General features: G+C 44.9%; 1 protein-coding gene across 1 annotated transcript in view; it reads right to left on the bottom strand.

Annotated features, from left to right (window-relative positions):
- Positions 1-19,767, bottom strand: part of CSMD2 (CUB and Sushi multiple domains 2) — a 571,607-nt gene that overhangs the window by 254,735 nt on the left and 297,105 nt on the right. The window contains exon 10 of the mRNA XM_087858682.1: positions 12,637-12,758. Within this exon, the coding sequence (XP_087714808.1) occupies positions 12,637-12,758 (122 nt within the window). The remainder of the gene's footprint in view (positions 1-12,636; positions 12,759-19,767) is intronic.

Genomic DNA, 19,767 nt, shown 5'->3' with positions numbered 1-19,767 from the left:
ATGACTCATTAACTAACATGCAGATCAATCAAACTTGCAAAGTGTCTTTCTGAGGCAGGAGAGTGGCAGCACATGAAACAGGCGTGATCAAAGAGGCATTTTTGTGTACGGCTCAGACACCCAATTTACACCCATCAAATAAAGGGATAAACGAACCCATCATCTAGGACGTAATTACTGAGGACCTGCCATGTGCCAAGCACCGAGCTAGCTGCTTCCCAGAAGTTATCTCACTTGCCTGACAATTTGGAGCAGAATCCCAAAGCTGAGAGCACGGGGCAGACGGTGAATGCTGGGGATCACAAAGAAGGGGGAAATGAGAGGGGGGTACATGGAGGGGGTACATGGAGGAGGTGCATTGGGCCTCACAGGATGGAGAACGGTGTGGGCTGTGTCCAGGAGATGCTGTGAGCGTTGACCTGGGAGCGAAGAGCAGGGCAGGCAGCCAGGGCAGGGGAGGGGTGGGAGGTGGGGGGTGGGGGGAAAGAGCAGCCTGGCTGAGTCTGCAGTTGGCTTTTACCTGGCAGGCCAGAGCGGGTGGTCTGGACTTGATGGTGAAGACGAGGGGAAGCTATAACTCAGCATGAAGGCAGGGATGGAGGCAGGGAGACCTGCCAGGAGGCTGGTCCAGGGCTCAGGAGTGGCAGCAGGGCCTCGAGGCCCTGTGTTTGCTGCAGAGGGCAGTAGGGGGCAGGGGTCTGCAGACTATAACCTCAGCATACAGCTGCCTTCCCGAACAGTGGCGGATGGGAGTGAGACCATGGGGGGTGCCCACCCTGGGTCCTGGAGGACAGTCCTTGCTTCCTGAACACTGCCCAGGCTCACCCAAAGGACAGAGATCCCAGGCCTGCCAGCCTGTGCCCGATGCCTTGGGGAGGCCGCAGAGGATCTGGCGTTCACAGGAAGTGTTTTTGGAAGCTGGAGTCCAAGAAACTTAACCTGAGACAGTTTTGTCCAATGACTAAATTTCCGTAAGAGCCTCCTTTCTGGGCTCCTTGCCTCTGCTGCTATCCTTCACTCTGTACCCAAACTCTGAGCCCCAGGATCCCTTAGAGCAGGGGTTGGAGAACCATAGCCCTTGGGCCAAATCTGGCCTGTGGACTGTTTTTATATGGCCCCTTGAATTAAGAAGTGTTCTTATATATTTAAAGGTTTAAAAAAAAATAAAGCACTACAAAGAATATGCAACAAAAACTTCATACAGTCGTCAAAACCTAAAATATTTATTATCTGGCTCTTTACAGAAAAAGTTTGCTGACCTCTGGCATAGAGCGAGGTTTTGCAAAGTGGGTTCTCAGGCACCCGAGGGTTCCACAAAGGTACCTGTGCAGCCGTCAACCAAGGCAGAGCAGGAGCCAGAGTGAGCGGAGCCCTGGATCAACCAAAGAAGTTCCTTTTGATCTAGTTCATGTTTTGGGATTCTGTGACAGACATGGACAGTGGTTTACTCAATGTCTCTCCCTCTGTTTACCCGTATTTAACAAAACTCTGAGTTTGGAGTGTGGCAATGTACTTAGCTAACCTCAGGGCTAAGGACAGCTAAGTAACAGTGTTCTGGGCAATAAGACACAAGCTGAGGAGCCCTCAAGGCATTTTCCCACCTTTCTCCTTGCTTTCCTGTAATGCAGATGTGAGGACTGAGCTAGAGCAGCCTTCCTGTGATCATGAGGACAAGCGCCACACACAGAGAATGGCAGAGGGAAAACTAGAAGGTGCTGGAGACACTGAAGGAACTCTTAAACCAGCCCTGAACTCTTCACCTCTGGACCTTTGTTATACGGAGAAATAAACTATGTTTTGTTTTAGCTACTGTGGAGGGATTTTCTATAGTTCACAGTCAATCGCAACCTAATAGCTATAGGTTCTGAAGAAAGGCTTTCTATCACCATAGAAAAGTTTGCCAACTCTTGACCCTCAGGATAGAGCTTAGCATCTTGGCAAGAACATCCAAGGCTGAAATGGCCTGGCCTGCTCTTTCCTAGCTAGTCAGAGCTCCCTTCCACAATCCTCTGTGCTGGTCCCACTTCCCCTATTCTTCCTCAGAGCACTTCTCTGAGCCCATGAGGGCTGACCTTGGCTCACCCAGCCTCAGCTTATGAATTCTGCTGTCAGTTTGACCATTAGCTCCATGAAAGGAGGGGAACTCCCTTTTCCTGGGCATAGCCTGCACAGTCATTCCTGGACGGGTCTTGCTGAGGCCCAGGGCAGGACTGGACAAGTGGGCTCTTGGGGTGGGGAGGAGGGGAAGCCAGTGGGAAGGCTAACCTTAACCCCAGGAGTTCAAGCAGACTGGCCTCCAGAACCCTGGAGGAGGCTTTGGAGGAAGCTGGGAAAGAGAGCCCAGGGGCAGAAACTGAAAACTTGCAGACATTCTGGACTTTGGTCACTACCTCAGGTTGAATTTTGGAGGCTCTGAGAGTAGCGAACCCATTCATCCATTCATTGGCTCTTTCACTCACTGATCGATGAATTCATTTATTCACTTAGTCATTCAACAGTTAAAATGTACTTGCCACGTGCTGGGCTTTGGAGAGGCAACAGCAGGCAAGCTAAACATGGCCACTGCCCTGAGAGACCCCAGAGTCTAGAAGAGGAGATGCATGAGTTTATGAAAAACACCATACAGTATGACGGGTGCTGGAATCAGGGAAGCGAGGGGATGGGGCAAGTATGAGGACCACAGAGGGTCCTGGCTAGCCCAGGGCCAAGGCTTGCCTTCAAGAACAGAGGAGGTGGTGTGGGGAGAGAGGAACGCCAAGAGGTAATGTGAGGTGAGGACAACTGTAAGAAGAACAGAATCAGGTTTAGGGGTCACGAGGAACGGGCCTGGGGGCACTTGGAGGGAAGCCCTCCGGTGGCCAGCCAGCATCTCACATGGGCCCAGCACAGACAGGTCGTGAGTCAATGTTTGCTGAATGAGTAAGTGAGTGAGCAAATGGGCCACCAGCTGTGCTCCTGACATTTGCACTCGTAAGCCATCATCTGCCCGGAGAGCGATTCCCAATTCTTCAGGTGCACAAAGGGAAGAGTGACATGGTAATCCCTGAGGAGGGAATAATCAAAACCCTGTTATCTTTGGCTTTGAAGTTCATGAAATGCGCTTTCCTTTCTCTCTCCTGTCCATGCCCCCTTCCCCCATCTGCCTTGCTTGTACTTCTTCTCTTGTAAAGGTGGATTGACTCTCCTGCTCAAACCCAGTGAGGTTCACATACAAATCGGATCACAGGTCTCAAGTTCACACTGAGGAGCTGCGGAAGAAAGGCAGATGTGTGCAGGCAGGGCACACGGACGCAGGGCTGGGCTTCAGTTCTGACCACAGAAATTCCATCAGCGTGTCTTCTGGGAGGCCCAGCTGAGAAGTCCCGTCAGGAGGAGGCCCCAGGGCCCCACGGGGGCAGGGCTGTATCTGAGGAGCTACCTGACACGGGGACAGGTCTCCTCCGTCAATCATTAACGTAATCAAACATCTTCCGAGCTCCTCCTTCACCAAGCACCGTCCCTGCTTTCGAGGTGCTCATGGGCTGTGGGGGAAGGAGATTCTAAACCCAGCGCGACATGATATGCACACAGACAAAAGGGGCTGATGGAATGCTGTAGGAACGGAGGAAGAACCAAGACCTGGTGGAGTTAGGTGGGCTTCTCAGAAGACGGGGTATATGGACAGCGTGTCAAAGGGGGACAGACGCTTGCCTGGAGGGGAAGGGGAGGCATACTAGGGCTGGATGTATCCAAACAGAGGGCTGAAAGGGCCGCATGTGTCTATGAACCAGGAGTTCAGCGTGGCTGAAGCCAGGGCTGCCTGAGTGTGTGTGTGTGTGTGTCGGGGGGGGGGTGCTGTGTGCTTTGTTATGAGGCCAGGGGGTTGTTGTTCAGCACACCAGGGCACCCTCTAAAGGTACATATTCCCAGCACCCATTTCAGATCCACAGAATCCTATCTTGGAGGAAAGAGCTCTGAAATTTGTGTCTTAAGTTCTCTCCAGGTATTTCTGACAATTAACCAAATTTGGGAAATAGTATTGTGAGCAGAATGACTATAAGGACTAAGATAGACCAAATGGCCAAGGTGGGGCTCACATTTCTCAAGGACATCTCAATCAAAGGGAGAATGTGGAGCCATTTGGAATAAGCCAGCATCACTTGCTCTGAGCCTTCTCTCTTCTCCCCGAATCTGCCAAGCTTCCAGGAGGACGGCCCAGGTGTTTTTAATTGTTTTATTCTTAGTTTACTGAGTAGAGACATACCCCTCACCTGCCTCCCCAATAAGACTGTAAGTTCTTGTCCCCACAGTGCAGAGCTGCACAGTCCATAGGTACTCAGTCCATGCTGGTATGTTGACATATTCTTGGCCATTTCCACACCAGAGCATTTCACTTCTCTTTGGACCTTCTTGCTGTCCTTGGGGGGCTCTAGTTACTGGAACATTCACAGCTCCTTCTCGATCTCAGCCCACAGAAGTTCTACAAGGGGGATGGAATTCCAGCAAGAGTCCTCATGTCCACAGATACCCAGGTGCCTGGGATGAATAATCATCTCAGGATCATAAGGAGGGGCAGACATGCGTCCTGCCCTGTGCGCGTCCCGGCAAAGCCCAGCCTCTCTTCCCGATACTGTCCTTCTGCACCTGTTCTGTGCAAGAGAGCCCCTGCCTTCTCAGTCCCAGGTGTCTCTCACTTACTTCAGGTCCTTCTACATCTTCACTCTCTTCCTCCTCGCATGCTCCGCCCTCAGCCTGCAAACACACTCCAGTTTCCAACATCCTGAACAAATGATATAAGTGGCCCCAAACTTTCTGTCCACCCCGCCTCCCTTTCCTGCTCTTTCTCCTTCCTTCACGTCACCTTGAAACTTGTCAGAAGGGCTGTCTGGGCTCCTTGCTCCTAGCACTTCCCCTCCCATCCATTCTCTCCCCACCCCGCGGCTGTTTCTACCCCCAAAGCTTCACTGAAAGATCCTCTTCCAAGGCCAAAGCCAACAGTCTCTTTTCAGTCCTTTCCCCAGCAAGACCTGTTCATCACCACCATTGTTAGACGTATCCTGGTTGGAAACTCTCTCCTTTTGGGGCGATTCTCCTCCTACCTTACGCTGTTCTTCCTCTGTGTCTTGCACTGAATTTCCTTTATCTATAAGGACGGTGTTTCCAGATCCATTCGGAATCTTCCTATTCTCTTTGCTCTCTCCAGGAAGTGCTGTCTATTCCTTAGGCTTCTATTCTCCCCCATGTACTGAGGAGGTAACACTCAACTTCTCTCTTGAACCCATTTACCCAGTTTCCAACTGGGTAATACCCAAATGTCACTGCACGAAACACAGGCACCTCAAATGCACCATGTTTTCCCTGTAAAGCATGTTCCTCCCCTTCCATTTCCTTTTAAAGCCTCCCATTGGTCCAAGTCGGAAAGTATTATGTCATCATTCACTTGTTCACTGAATCCATGTTTGCCATGTGCCCACTATGTGCCGGGCGCTGTGCTGGTCACCTGGGATACAGTGTTGAATAAGACTCTCCTTTCCCCCCCAACCTCACATTCAGTCAGCCACCAAGTCCCATTCCATTCCCTAAATTTCTCTTAAATCTGTCTCCCCCTCCATGTCTCCAAAGCCTTGGTGGATGTCCCCATTTTTCTTACTTGGGTAACTGCTTCTGCCTCCTAACTTGTCTTGCTCCCTCCAGGATCCCTCTCTAATCCTCTCCATTGCTGCCAGAGTCATCTTCCAAAAACTAAGACCTTCCTGCTATTGATCTGGTTTGGAAGAAAGGATGACCCTCATCCTTTCCAAGGCTGATCTCAGGGCTGTCAGTCCCACACCCTCCCATCTACCCTGGGACCTTGTTCCATCCAGCAGCTTAGCCCAGCTGCTGAGAGCATGCGCAGTGGAACCACAAAGACCAGGTTTAAATCCTGGTGCTGCCACTTCCTGGCTATGCACTATGACTAAGTTTCCTACCCATTAACCTATCCACGATTCAGTTTCCTCATCCATCACCTGGGTCTTTCACCACCTAATTGTACTATGAAGAGAATGAAACAAAAGCATTTATACAGAAGGCTTAGCTCAGTGCTTGGCATATGATATGCATATAATAAGACATAACTATTGCTGTTACTACAAGAGCCTAACATTTCTGCCCTTAAAAATCTGCCTCAGGACAAAGCCCAAGCCTCTCTGTTGGGCATGTAGGTTCAGTATGATCTGGATCCTGTGACCTTTCCAACTTCATCTTGATCCAGACATGTTGAATTCCTTTCAGTTCTGAGAGGTTGCTCCAAACCTCAGCGTCTTTGCACATGCATCCACTCTGAGATATGGATTTCCAAGCCTACTCATCCTTGCAGACCCTGCTCAAATGTGAAAACTTCCCTGACCTTCCAGTGAGTGGCTCCTTCCAACATTTTCCAAGATAGCAAACTGGACACCCCTCCAACAGCATTCACCCACACTCTAGGTTTTTATTTACGTGCCTGTCGTCTCTCCTGTGTACGTACATGTTCCGCAAGGGCAGAGTCATATCTACAGTTAGTGAATGAATGAGTGCTCATCTCATAAGACATGTTATGAACTTGGAGAGACTGGGCTTTTCACTGAGGGGGGCATTCCAAGGGCGACTGGACAGGCAGTCCTCGGACACACCTGCATCCCGCCCGTGGCCAGTGAACAGGGTTAGAAACACATTATGCATCTTCCCTGATGTTTACAGGAAGGCAGCTCTGGTTTCTCAGTCTTGGATTTCCGGGTGCCACACTTACACCCTTCTTTCTGCACGCAATGCTCCCTGGCTCTCTTCCAGTGTGGTGTTGGTAAGGACTCCCTTCAGCCTCTCTGGGCTCCTCAGCACTGCCTGAAGCTCCTAGAGAACCCCTGGAGATGACGGGAACACCCTTTTCACAGCTTGACTCTGAGGGAGTACCCTTCAGAGGGGCGGGCTTCAGGAAGCCAGGCTGGCGTGACCTCCTGCAGGACACGTGAGGGAGTGACTGATATGGAGTCCTAGCCCTTCTGCAGGGTGGGGGAAGCTGAATCAAACTGTTTCTCAGAAACTTCTCAGGCCTTATCTACACTTTCCCCTGTACCTCGCCTTCAGGTTCAAAAGAAACCTGAGATAAGCGTCTTTAACAACACTCGAGAAAGAGCCTTCTCGTCAACAACTTAATAACCTTGTGGTAGTAAGTCCTTCGGGTCCAGTCTCCATCCCCAGGTGGCTGAAACATCCTTCCCTATTGACTAGATTCATCATCAAATAGTCTGATGAAACGTGACTCTTTCTTTGTAAAATGCCCTGCAGAGGAAATCTGTTTCCATTGTCCCCAGCACTGTGGTCCTAAGCACCCTCACCAAACAATTCTAAAATGTTGAGTACAATTTAAAAAGAAAAATAGTAAATGCTATGAACTGACTTATATCTCCCCCATATTTCATATGTTAAAGCCTTAACCCTCAGTGTGATAGAATTTGGAGAGAGGGCCTGAGGTCATAAGGGTAGGGCCCTAATCCAGTGGTATTGGTGTCCTTATAAGAGGAGCAGAAGACACCGAAGAGTTTCTCTCTCCGCATGCATACAGAGGAAAGGCCATGCGAGGAGGAGGCCATCTACAAGCTAGGAAAAGGCCTCACCAGAAACTGAATTTGTTGGCACCTTGATTGTGAACATCTAGCTTCCAGAACAGTGGGAAAATACATGTCCCTTGTTAAGGCCACCCAGTCTGTTTTGTTTTGTTATGGCAGCCTGGGCAGACTAATAAAGTAAGAATACTCAGAGTCCGAATCCAGTGAATGTAGGACCCGAAATGTGACTCAGATGAAGCTGGCATTGGCTCTGAGTGCATTTTTAAAAACTGGTGAAGCAGAGCTCTGGTTTTCAGGGCCTTGCGGAGAAGAGGGAACAGGAGACAAAGGTCAGGACCCACAAAAGTGGGGATTCTAGTATGACAGCCCTGAATAAAGCTAGGCTAATTAAAGCTGCATCCATAGTGTGAGGGTGAGTGAGAAGACAGACTGCTTTCCTTCTCACCTGCCACTACTGCCCTCTGCATGGATCTGGAGGCTGATGACTTATCTTAGACCTTGACACTGAGTGGACAGAAAACAGAAAACTTCCCCCGGGCACTCCTTGACAATAAGTCTGACTTCACATGGGTTTGCAAGTTACTTGGGTGGGTTGAAACCTTCATACTGAGAATTTAGTATGAGAGGTTTCTGGCTGGTAATGCCCCCAGGCACTGGGCAGAAGTGAATGTAAACTCTCTCTGGAAGAAACCACCTTAAACCCAGGTCTCAAAGAAGTCTCATAGACAAAGTTTATGATTTTAACCACACAGTCAAGAATTACAGACAGTACAAGGAAGGAAACGTGGTTCTGGGGGGGCAAGAAGTGAGAAACAACAGACGACAGAGGGGCAAGAAGTGAGACACAACAGATGACAGAATCAAACTTGCAAAGACTTCAGATATTGGGATTAACAGATACAGAATATAAAATAAACATGTTTACCATACTTAAAGAATTAAGGAACACATGAGTAGGGGACAAAACCATAAAATATGATCAAGAGCTTTTTGTAAAAAACAAAATAGGATCTCATAAAATATGAATGGTGCTATTTGAAATTAAAATAAATCTTCAGTGAATGAATTCAACAGAGATTAGATGTAGATCAACTGAGAATTGGTGAAGAGAATGAAAGAAAAATATAGAAGTTAAGGAACATTGAAGATGAAATGAGAAAGATTAACCTGTCTTGTCAGGCTTTCAGAAGCAGAAAAGAGACAGAATAAAAGAGAGAAAACAGTTGAAAAGACAATGGCTAAAAATTTCCCCAAACTGATGAAAGATACAATCCACAGATTCCAGAGCTTAATGAAGTCAATCAGGATAAATGCCAAGATATCCACAACTAGACACTTGATTGTGAAACTGCAGAACAATAAAGACAAGGCAAAGACCATAAAAGCAGCTGGAAGACTATCACACAAAGGAATGACAGTAAACTTACAGCCACAATGGGAGCTAGAAGACATCGGGATAATATTTCCATGTGCAGAGAGAACATAATTATCAAACAAGAATCAAATACTTAGTGAATTGCAGTGTTCTTACAAGAACAAGGGGAGAACATACATTTTAAGACAAACAAGAACTAAGAAAGTTTGCCATTAACAGGAAAATAAATTCTAACGCATGTACTTTGGACAGAAAGAAAGTAATGCCAAAGAGAAGGACTGATATGCAAGAAGAAATAGTGAACAAAATGGTAAATGTGTGAGTAAATCTAAATGGACATTAGTTTTATTAAACAAGAGCAATAATGACTTGTGAGTAAAAGAAAGGCAACATGAAAATACACACACCATAGAGTATGAATTGGGAAGGAGTAATTAAAGTCAGTGTTCTAAGACCTCTGATTTTCAGAGGGAACATAAAATTACTATTTACATTAGAATTTGTTAAGTATGCATATTAACGCTAGACATCTGGGGTAACCCCGAAAAATACAAATGATAGTATAATTTAAACGGTCTAACTTTTCCAGTTGAAAGACAAATTGTCAGAGGGGATTTTTAAAAATCCAGCTATACACAAGACATATATAACACATGAGGAAGTAGAAAGGTTGAAAGCAAGAGAATAAGATTTATTAAACCAAAACCAAAAAAACCAAAACCCAAAAAACAAACCAAAAACTGATGGTATAGCTGGGGGGAAAAGCTTTAAGGTCAAAAACATTACTACAGGTATAGAGAGTCATTAAATAACCACGAGAAACTATGGACTCTGGGAAATAAACCAAGAGTTTTAGAGGGGAGGGGGATGGGAGGATGGGCTAGCCCAGTGAAGGGTATTAAGGAGGGCATGTATTGCATGGAGCACTGGGTGTTATATGCAAACAATGAATCATGGAACACTACATCAAAAGCTAATGATGTACTGTATGGTGACTAACACATCTTAATATAAATAAATAAATAAATAAATAAATAAATAAATAAATAAATTTTTGAAAAAGCTCAATTCATCAGCAAGATATAAAATTCTCAACTTGCATGCTCTAATAACAGTCTCAAAATATAGAAAGCAAAAACTGACAGAATTCCAGGGAATATTAGTCAAACCACCATCATAGTGGGAGATTTTAATATGCCTTCTCTTGCAATTGACTGATAAAGAATGCAAAACAATGAAGATATAAAAGACGTAAGCACAATTAGCAAGGCTGATGTCATGAAGATATTAGAACACAAAAACTGCAAAGTACAGCTTATTTTTCAAACACACAAAGAATATATGTGAAAAATGACATTCCTGATCCTAAAAGCATTCCTGATCCTAAAAGTTTCAACAAATTTCAAATGATTCAAATACAGACAACGTTCTCTGACCACAGCTTTAGAATCAGTAACAAAAAGACAGCTAGAAAAATCCTCTATCTGGAAATTAAGAAATATTTCTAAAAAACTCATGGTTGATAGATAAAAGAATAATGGAATTGGAAAATATTCAGAACTGAAGGAAAAAAGAAATACTACCTATGAAACCTGTGGGAATATAGCCAAAATAGTCTTCAGAGGGAAATTTGTAGCCTTAGATGCTTAAATAAGATTGAAAAAAAATGAATTAAGCATCAAAGTTAGCATGTTAAAAAAGGAGTATAAACCAAGAATATACCAAAATATAATTGAAGGAAAGAAACTGGTGAAATAAAAAATAAACATATCAAAAGAAATATTAACAAAACTAAAATTGGTTCTTTGCAAAGAATAAAATGTGTGAAACCTCTGGCAATATTGAGCAAAAAAGATACAAAATTAGAAATAAAAGAGGGAATAAAATATATATAGTAAGAGATAGTATACACAACTTTATGGCCAATAAATTTGAGAACTTACTAAAATGGACTCAAGAAAAAAATAAGATAATCTAATAGTCCTTTAGTCATTAAAAGTATTAAAACTATAGTTTGAAATCTTTCAACAAAGAAACACCAAATCTAGATAGTTCTGCTGAAAAGTTCCACCAAGTTTCTAAGGTAAAAGTTATTCCAACTTCCACTATTAACTCCATAGGATAAAAAGAGAAGATATACTTGCCAAATCATTTTATGAGGCTAACAATGTCTTGATGAAAAAAATCTGGCAAGGGTAATATGAAAAAAAAAAAAGGTCAATCTCACTAACAAAATGGAAGCAAATTACTAAACAAAATATTAGCGAATCAAATATAGGCATTTATAACACTTAGACACTTATTTAAGCATCTAATACTAAATTACCAAGTTGGGTTTGTCCCAGGAACAAAAGGTCCGTTTAACATTAGAAAAATCAACTAATGTAATTCACCACACTAAGAAAATTAAGGAGCAAATCATGATTATATCAATAGATATAGAAAGGTGCTTGATAAAACTCTACATTTATTCACAATAGAGCACTTAGAGAACTAGAGTCAGAAAGGAACCATAAATTAAAAAAAAAAACTTCAGAAAACATCACACTTAATGATAAAATAAGAACATTCTATTTAACATCAAACAATGACAAGTGTGCCCACCATCATCACAATGACTGACTGTGTACTGGAGGGTCTAGCAAGAACATTAGGGCAAGAAAAAGAATAAAGAAAAGGTATAAGGATTGGAAAGGAAAAAGTAAAACCATCATTCTTTGTCCTTTCTAGAAACCCCAAATAATTTGCAGATAAATTATTACAGGAGTTACTGTATTAAAAAAATCAAAGAATAAAAATTAATTGCATCTCTAAACACTAGCAAGAACTAGAGAGAAAGTGAAATTTTAAAAGATATGATTTATAACAGTAACAATAAATACAAGATATCTAGAAGTACGTATATTAAGAAACGAACAAGATCTATAATGGGAAAAAAAAACTACACAAGTTTACTGACAGCCCTAAGGAAATAGAGATATACCATACTCATGGATGGGAAGACTCAGTATCATAAAGATATCAGTTCTTCTCCAACTGATCTGTAGTTTTGGTATAAGTAAAATAAAGATTCTAACACGTTGTTTTGTGGATCTTGGCAAGATACTTGTAAAATCTATGACAGAACAAAGAGCATTGCACCAGAAAAAACCAAATGTGAAATAAACATGTGAAGAGATGTATACAGCAGGGCAAACTACACAAACCAATGGAGACAAATCTTGGGGACACAATTTTGAGTGAAGTTGATTAAGAATATATACGACATGAAAATGTTTCTGTGAGGTCCAAACGCTGGCTTACTAAATAATGTATTTTTAAAGATATACATTTATAAGCAAACTATAACGAAAAGCAGAGGAACAAAAAGCACACAGTCAAGGTGCCTGAGGGGTAGGAAACAGAATGGGATTGGGGAGGGAGGGACATGCATCACTAAGGTAGCTGTGTTTGTTTCGTTTTTCTTAGGTTGGGAGAGGACCATGAGGTCGTTTGTTGTATTGATGTTCTTTATATCTTACTTATGTTTCACAAATATGCTTTTTAACTACTTGATATTTAATAAAAACAATTTTTAAGAATTGCCTGCAGAGAATCTACCACAACCAAGTTCTGGGTTTGAAACCTCTCGGAGACCAACTGTTCCCAAGCCAGACCTGCCCACAGGTTACTCCCCATCCTCCCCCGGAGCCTTACCTTGGCAGGGTTGAGTGCTGTGATGATCCACACACAGTGTGCATTGTTGTCATACTGAATAGGGAAATTGGGGGAGGTGATGATGCCCGAGGGGCCTCGAAGGTGGGCATCACACATGCGGGCTGCAGGGAGGAGATGAAAGGCAAGCATCTTAGTTTAGACTAGATCCACTTCCCATCCCCCCTCCTACTTCCAGCAAGAAGATCCTGGAGTCTGTACAGTCCCACCCCAGATAATAACCTGCTTCCTATTTCCTCCCCCAGTTCCCTGCAGGCTCAAAGGAAAGTCACAGTTTTGGGAACACTGGCGGAGGGAGGGGCAGGCCTATAAGTCCTCACCTGCCGCAGGTGATGCAATGATTAATTTCCATGGTCAGGCTAAGCAAGCCTCTCTATCCTGACTCCACTGTGATCGAGCAGCTCATCTCCCCCAGGACGGTGTGAGCTAGTACTACTCATGCTGACCTAAAGCCAGGTAAGCTCCAGGCAGCTATGGGCATGCTGAGTTGCTCGCTCCTTGCTCTGCTGACCCGTGTTTCCCCATTTGCTCTCAGCCTCCTGAAGCAGAATCTCAGGATGTCCCAGAATGTCTGCACCCAAGGACTCTGCCAAGGCCCCCAGCTCAGCCTGGTGCCAGGCACCCAGAGTGATTTCAGTGCCAATCAGGTACTTCCCAATTCCTTCCCCATGCTCAGCACATGTTTGAAACAGGCTTTTGACTGGAAGCATAAAGATTCAAGGTGAATTAGAAGAAGTGCTCTACTCAAGTAGATATAAAGTGTTATCAATCACAGCTTAATCTAATTAAGCTCTTTAAAATAGCTTCTAAACTAATTAGATTAAGTAGTGATTGATAACAGTTAAGGTACTACATTGTACCTAGGTGTTTGCCTTCTTTAAAAACGTGCTCTTTAGTTCTGGCCACATCATTCTTCAGTATTAGCGCTCAGCTATTTTAATAAAGAGTTCTATGAGTCTGTTCTGTTGCTGCCCACATGGCAATTTATCCTAATTGTAGGCAAAGTGCCTAACAGTAAAGAAATAGTGAGCAAACTCAACCAGCTTAAGTATATAAAATGAAAGTGGTGTCAAACCTGGTTTCCTCTGATGGGGCAAAATATCATAGGGCCCCTCTACGCAGGTGGATAGCGGCCACGTAAACCTTTGCTGGGTAAGCCCCGGGGGGCCTGGGAAGCGGTTTCCACAGCCCCCGGCCATAATTAATCTGCTCATTGCCGGCACTTGTTCCTGCACTCACTCATTCCCACACACACTGAGTGCCTGTGACTGGCCAGGCAGAATGTGGGGAGAGAAAAATATCTAGGACACAACCCCTCCTCTCGAAAGGGCCACCGATAAGTGGGGGAAGCAGGTATGGAAACAGCCACAATCAAGCAGAGCAAGTGTTGTCAGAGCGTTATTTGTAAGAGGCCACTGGCTCCGACTTGCTCCTTCTCTACCGGGTCAGCACTGTCAGCGAGGATGTTCCTTCCGGTGGCTGGCCCCGGTCTTACACCTGAAGGATCTTCCCCCACAGGAGCTCCAATGACAGTTGAGTCAAGTTTGAAAAAAGCCCTAGAGGAACGCTTTCCTCCATTCCCTTCATGTACAGCTGACCGCGCCTATAATTCTGTGCTGGGAAACTCTTAGCTTCACAGATTGTACTTGATACAACTGGGCCTGAAGGTAGCTCACCACGGTGAGGACAGCATAGGCCACGGGGTTTACCAGCTTAGTTTTCTGGGCTGGTTAAGTTGGAAAGGCTCTCTGATTCTACTTTATCTGTAAAATGGGGCTAGTGATACCACCTCATCAAGGCATGGTGAGGATGAAACTGGATGAGTTACTGGATGGGAAGACTCATTCAGGTCCTAGGACGTTATCAATATTCAACAAAGGGGACTGTGGGACTCCTGATGCCATGTTCATTCATTTCTCAAGGCCAAAGGTCTTTTTCCTACCTTCCTTGGTTTCTTTACTTAGGATTTTTTCCCATGGCTGAGAACATTAGTATACAAATTAGGAAAAGACCATCAAAACCAAAACCACGATCCCACCCACCTTTGCAAAGGGGACTTGTGGATTCAGAACCCTAGCCCTATAGGGAATTCCTACGAATCTCCACCAGCACCACTTGTACTCTTCTGAAAAGTCAGGTTTGCTGCCTTAAAAGCCCTCACCCTCAGACTCAATTTATCCCACACCTGTTTCCAAAGATTAGATGGTATTTGCATTCTGTCAAAACATGTTGAAGGTCATTAAAAAGAACAGGTCAAAAAGGCATTTACCACTTTAAGGGCTTTGAGCGGCTTAAATAAAATATTAAAATGTGCAGACAGTTAACATGGGGGTACCTCAAAACAGGTTCAGAATGGAGCACCAGCTACTTTTTCCCTCTGCTGTCTGGGTAGGGTCAGGTGGGGATATGTGGACAGACAGACATCACCCTGAGCAGCCAGCCCCTGGGATCCCACCAGCGGATGGACAGCTCATCGATGCGACCCACACAGGCTGGCAAAATGGGAGGTGCTCAGACAACGTCTGAATAAATGAATAATGTATCGGTGCTTCTCTATCTGCCTTTTCCTGTCAAATGTTCTTCTGGATAACTTCTAGGAGACACTTCTCCAGGACCCTCTGTGCCTAAGCTCTGCAGACAGCAACCCAGGGGACCTTCGGGAGACACCACTGGGACTCACAGCCAATCATGGCACAGAAACAGCTTGGCACCAGAAAGCGAGCTGCTCCAGATGAAAGCGCCTCTGGTCTTCTCCCTTCTCCCCAAATCTTACTCCCGCCCTCTTCTATGCTGCTTTCCCTTGCCTCTCCTGCTCCTGACCTCCCTTCTTGCTCTTTCCCTCGGCCTCTCGAACAGCATCCCCACCACAAATTCTAAGACAAGCAAACCTCAACTTGTAGCTGCAACATCTTTCAGAACCTCCCACTCCAACTCCTGCCGTGACTGAGGTCTGGCTTCTCTCCAGGGCAGTGCTTTCCACTGCTGCCCTCTGCAGTGGACAGTTTCTTCCTGCTCCCCAGTATCTCCTTCCACAAATGTTACCTGAACCCCCAGAGGAACTCTCCTTTGATCTTCATTGAGATCTCACCCCATCGACACCAGCCTTGTCTCTTTAGCCATAAGTTCCCCATCCCCTTTTCCATCCTTATCCAACTTAGATTCCATGGTCCACCATTATGATCATTTTCTTACAAATCCACCCAAGTCTCTTGATCCTTTTTTCTTTCATCAGCCTGGATGAGAGCAATCACAGATGAACCCCTCAACCTACATTCTCCAGGCCTGGCCCCACAGAGTCAAGCTTTGCTAGAGAAAAGTCACATGAGTAGGAAGAGTGACACCACTATAAATTCATGATTACCCACCTCAAAGAATCCTAGATATTGCCCAGTGACGCTGCCATTTAGCTCTATGCTCTGCTCAAAGACGGATGCCCTCTCCATGTCCCCAGACCTCTCACCACTCCCCTGGCCTCTCCTTACTCTCAGTTGATGACCTTGCTTCAGTCCCTATGGATGAAACAGAGGACATCTGGGGGCACACCCTCTCTCCCATCCCCCAAATCTACATTCCCATCTGCTTATGTGCTCATCTACTTCTTCCCTTCTGGTTTCAACAAAGAGATGGCTCCTTCACATTTCAGAGGCCAGTCCTCCTCATGAGATCTGGTGCCCTTGCCCAAGGTCAACCATGTCCATGAACATAGCCAGGGCCTGTTGTTCTGGTGGACTCTCGTAAGTCCACCTATGAGATCTTAAACTCCACCATCCCATTCTTTGCCCTGCTGTCTCTGTACCCAGCAGAGTGACTAGGTTTCAATGCACCTGCTGTCCAAAATATAGGCCCCTCCAGCCCTCTGCCTCCCTCATTTCTCCATGCCTATCAATCTCTATCTGGCTCTTCCTTCACTACCCAGTCTGGACTTCAAGACCCTTACCAATACCCTTATATCCGGATACACTCATATCCACCACTGATGAATTCTACCACACAGCTTCGTGGTTTCCACAGTAATTAAAGCTCCAGCTCAGGTCAGCCCTCTCCCTTGTTTTTGTTCAGTTGCCCTGACAATTTCTTACAGAGGCAACTTCAAACATTTGCTACTCAGTTGAGCCTCTTAACCCCAGTGGTTGCTTTCTGCTCTTTGCTGCACTTGAACTTTCTGGAGGATCTGATTCTACTGATCCTTCTCTCTTTGTGAAATTCATATTCGTTGGCTTCTGTGGTGCCTCTTGGCTCTTCTCCTACTTCTCTGACTGATTCTTCTCATCTTCCTTCTTATTCATTAGTTCTCAAAATTAGTTGTTTCAATCTGGGTAAAGAATATATGGCTCTTTGTACCTTTCCTGTAAATTCTGTGAGTTTATAATTAAATAAAAATAAAAGTTAAAAAAGTAGGGAAGAGGGTGTTGTTCTATGTGGTTCCATCCAGTATACTGATTCCAAAGGATGTCCAGGTGCCATTTTCGAGGGGATAGAGCCTTTGGAGTCAGGGTTTGAATCCCAGCTCAACCCATGAGCTTTGCGCCCTTGGACAAGAAGGCTGACCACTCCAAGCTTGAGCCAAACATAAAGTGTGGATATTGCCACTTTCCTTATAAAGAAATATGGAAAATGCATACTGCAATGCTTTATACAAGGACAAATAGTGTAACAAATGGGAGCTTTATCATTAGTATAAATATATAGGTACAAGTCTCAGGGCACAATGGGGCATGTATTCTAGCAGTCAGTACATCACCTAGGGGGAATAACTACACAGGAGAGGAGAGGAAGGTTGGGGTAGGAGTGAGGGGAGTGGAGAGTGAGGGGAGGGGACAAGAGAGGAGGGTAAGAAAATAGAACTCTGAACATTAGTATTTAATGACTGGCTTGGGAAGCTGATCCAGTGACGGCCACCAAGAAAGAAGACAGCCCCCTGTAACTGTCATATTATTTTATTCTGTTGGTTTGTGCCATATTTTCCACATTTCACTCCCATCTTATAAGAATGAGGGAGATGATTCAGAGCATTTGGTAATTTGCCCTGTGCCATATGGTATGTTAATAGCAAGGCTGGAACTTGAACTTTGGTCTCTTAGTCTTGAGTCAGGACTTAGGTGTTCTAGCCACAAAAAGGCTTTTATTCTTTTTTTTTATTACTAAATTTACTTCATTTAAATTCAATTAGTTAACATATAGTGCATCACTAGTTTCAGATGTAGAGCTCAGTCATTCAACCATCCGTTGCATATAACACCCAGTGCTCATTACATCATGTGCCCTCCTTCATGCCCATGACCCAGTTACCCATCCCCCCACCCACCTCCCCTCCAACAAAACAGAGGATCGTATAGGGGAAGGGAGGGAAAAAGGCTTTTATTCTACACAGATATACAAGTATGTGTATATGTGTGTGTGTGTGTGTGTGTGTGTGTGTGTATGCATGCGTATTTGTACAGCAAATAGGGAATTTCTCTACAAAGAAGAATAACGTATGGTTTTCTACTGATATCTACTTTATGGCTCAGTAACTGCATCTCATCTGGGGCTGATACTCAGTTCCTATTCTCTGTCAACACCAATCTGTGGGCACAAGAAACCAGGCCTCCAGGTCTCCTGGTTGTCAGTTTGGTCCTCTTCACTCTATCAGTGGTTTAGTGTTTAGTGCTCCCTGGAGCCTCAGGGCTCCTTGGAGGTAGCTTGGGGGCTGTTGAGAGGGGTGAGGGAGGGACAATCCTAGATCTCCTGCCCCTACTTCAATGAAAGAAGCTCCATTTATATCTGGTTTATTATTACGTTTTTGCAAAGGCTGATTTTTAAATATTGGGCTCCATCTGTAAAATTATTCCGACAAGTTCTGGACTCTACCATCCGGGGCAGAAGAGAACTAGTAGGTTTCATGTTTCCCTCAATCTACTTTGGATGATCAAACTTGTCCAGGACACGTCAAATTCGAAACTCTTTCCCTTTTTTGGGGGCACTCATTTCTTTGGTGGGATGGAAAGAGAAGAAAAACCTGTGAATATCTAATTTCAAATTCCAAATGAAGGCACAGTCCCGTATTGTTCGCTCGTTTCAATCACCGGTCCATTCAGGTCACCCTCCGACATTTGTTGAGAGCCTATTATTTGCCAGGTCCCATGTTTTAGCAGAATTAATTGCGTGGAAAATGAATATTTAAAATCAAATCATATTTTAAATGCATTAGAGGAAAAATAATACCACTGTTATTAGTGGCGAATCCTTTTTAGAATGTGATCTTTTTTGATAACCTGCTTATTAGTGGAGCTATCCTGGAATTCAAAGAGTTTTGTCCCTTTTTATTCTTCAAGTGGGGTTCACTTAGACTTCTATAAAAATTTACAATTACGATAGTAATTCTAACTAATTAAAAACAAGGGATTTTTAAAAGAAAAACTTTCAAAACTGCTACAATGAGAGGACCCTTGAATCTAATCTCTGTCTCAGCCCAGGCCTTCAGGGAAGCTGAGGACAGGCCATCCAAGTCCAAACCCAGGTCTTCCTCCCTCCCAATGATGGTGGGGAGGGGAGGAGGGGTGGAGAAAACAGGAGGGGGACAGTGCATTCTAATCTGTGTGGAGAAGCCCCTCTCTCTCCACCATGGTTGGTGCAGGTCACCTTCCATAAAATGGCTTGTTTAAATGTCGCCATCACTAGGGAGAGGAGGTTTTGTTTTCCTAGTTCACAAGGGAGGGCCCTGTGGCTCAAAAGGAGGCAGGAAGCTGCCCAGGGCCTGGAAGTTAACAGGTGGCAGAGTTGTGATCTAGATCAAAGTCTGTGTGCCTCCCCGGCTGTGTGATCGCGGTAAGATTGGCCAAGACAGTAGGGAGCAGGCTTCTAAAACCCTGCAGCCCCTAGAGGCTAAGGAGAGTGTGCTCCCGGGGTGGGGGGGTGAGGGGAGGAGGCCACGTGCAGATGGGCACACAAGCCTCGCAGACGCTGCTGGATCATTTCTAAGTGAGCAGTTTCAATCCCCCACCTCCTCTAGGCCTCACGGTATTGCCAAGGATAGTCATGTTCTAGAATCACTGTCTTTTAGCAGAAAAAAAAGAAGAGATTCAGAGAGGTGCAGGACACCCAGCTACAAAGTGGTGGGGGCTGCATTTGAAT

This window comes from Ursus americanus, chromosome 33 (genome assembly GCF_024610735.1).
Source record: "Ursus americanus isolate L20-20 chromosome 33, mUrsAme1.1.p, whole genome shotgun sequence".
In the NCBI taxonomy this organism is placed as follows: Eukaryota; Metazoa; Chordata; class Mammalia; order Carnivora; family Ursidae; genus Ursus; species Ursus americanus.
The sequence above is the reverse complement of the archived record's forward strand: the minus strand, read 5'-3'. Positions and strand labels throughout refer to the sequence as shown.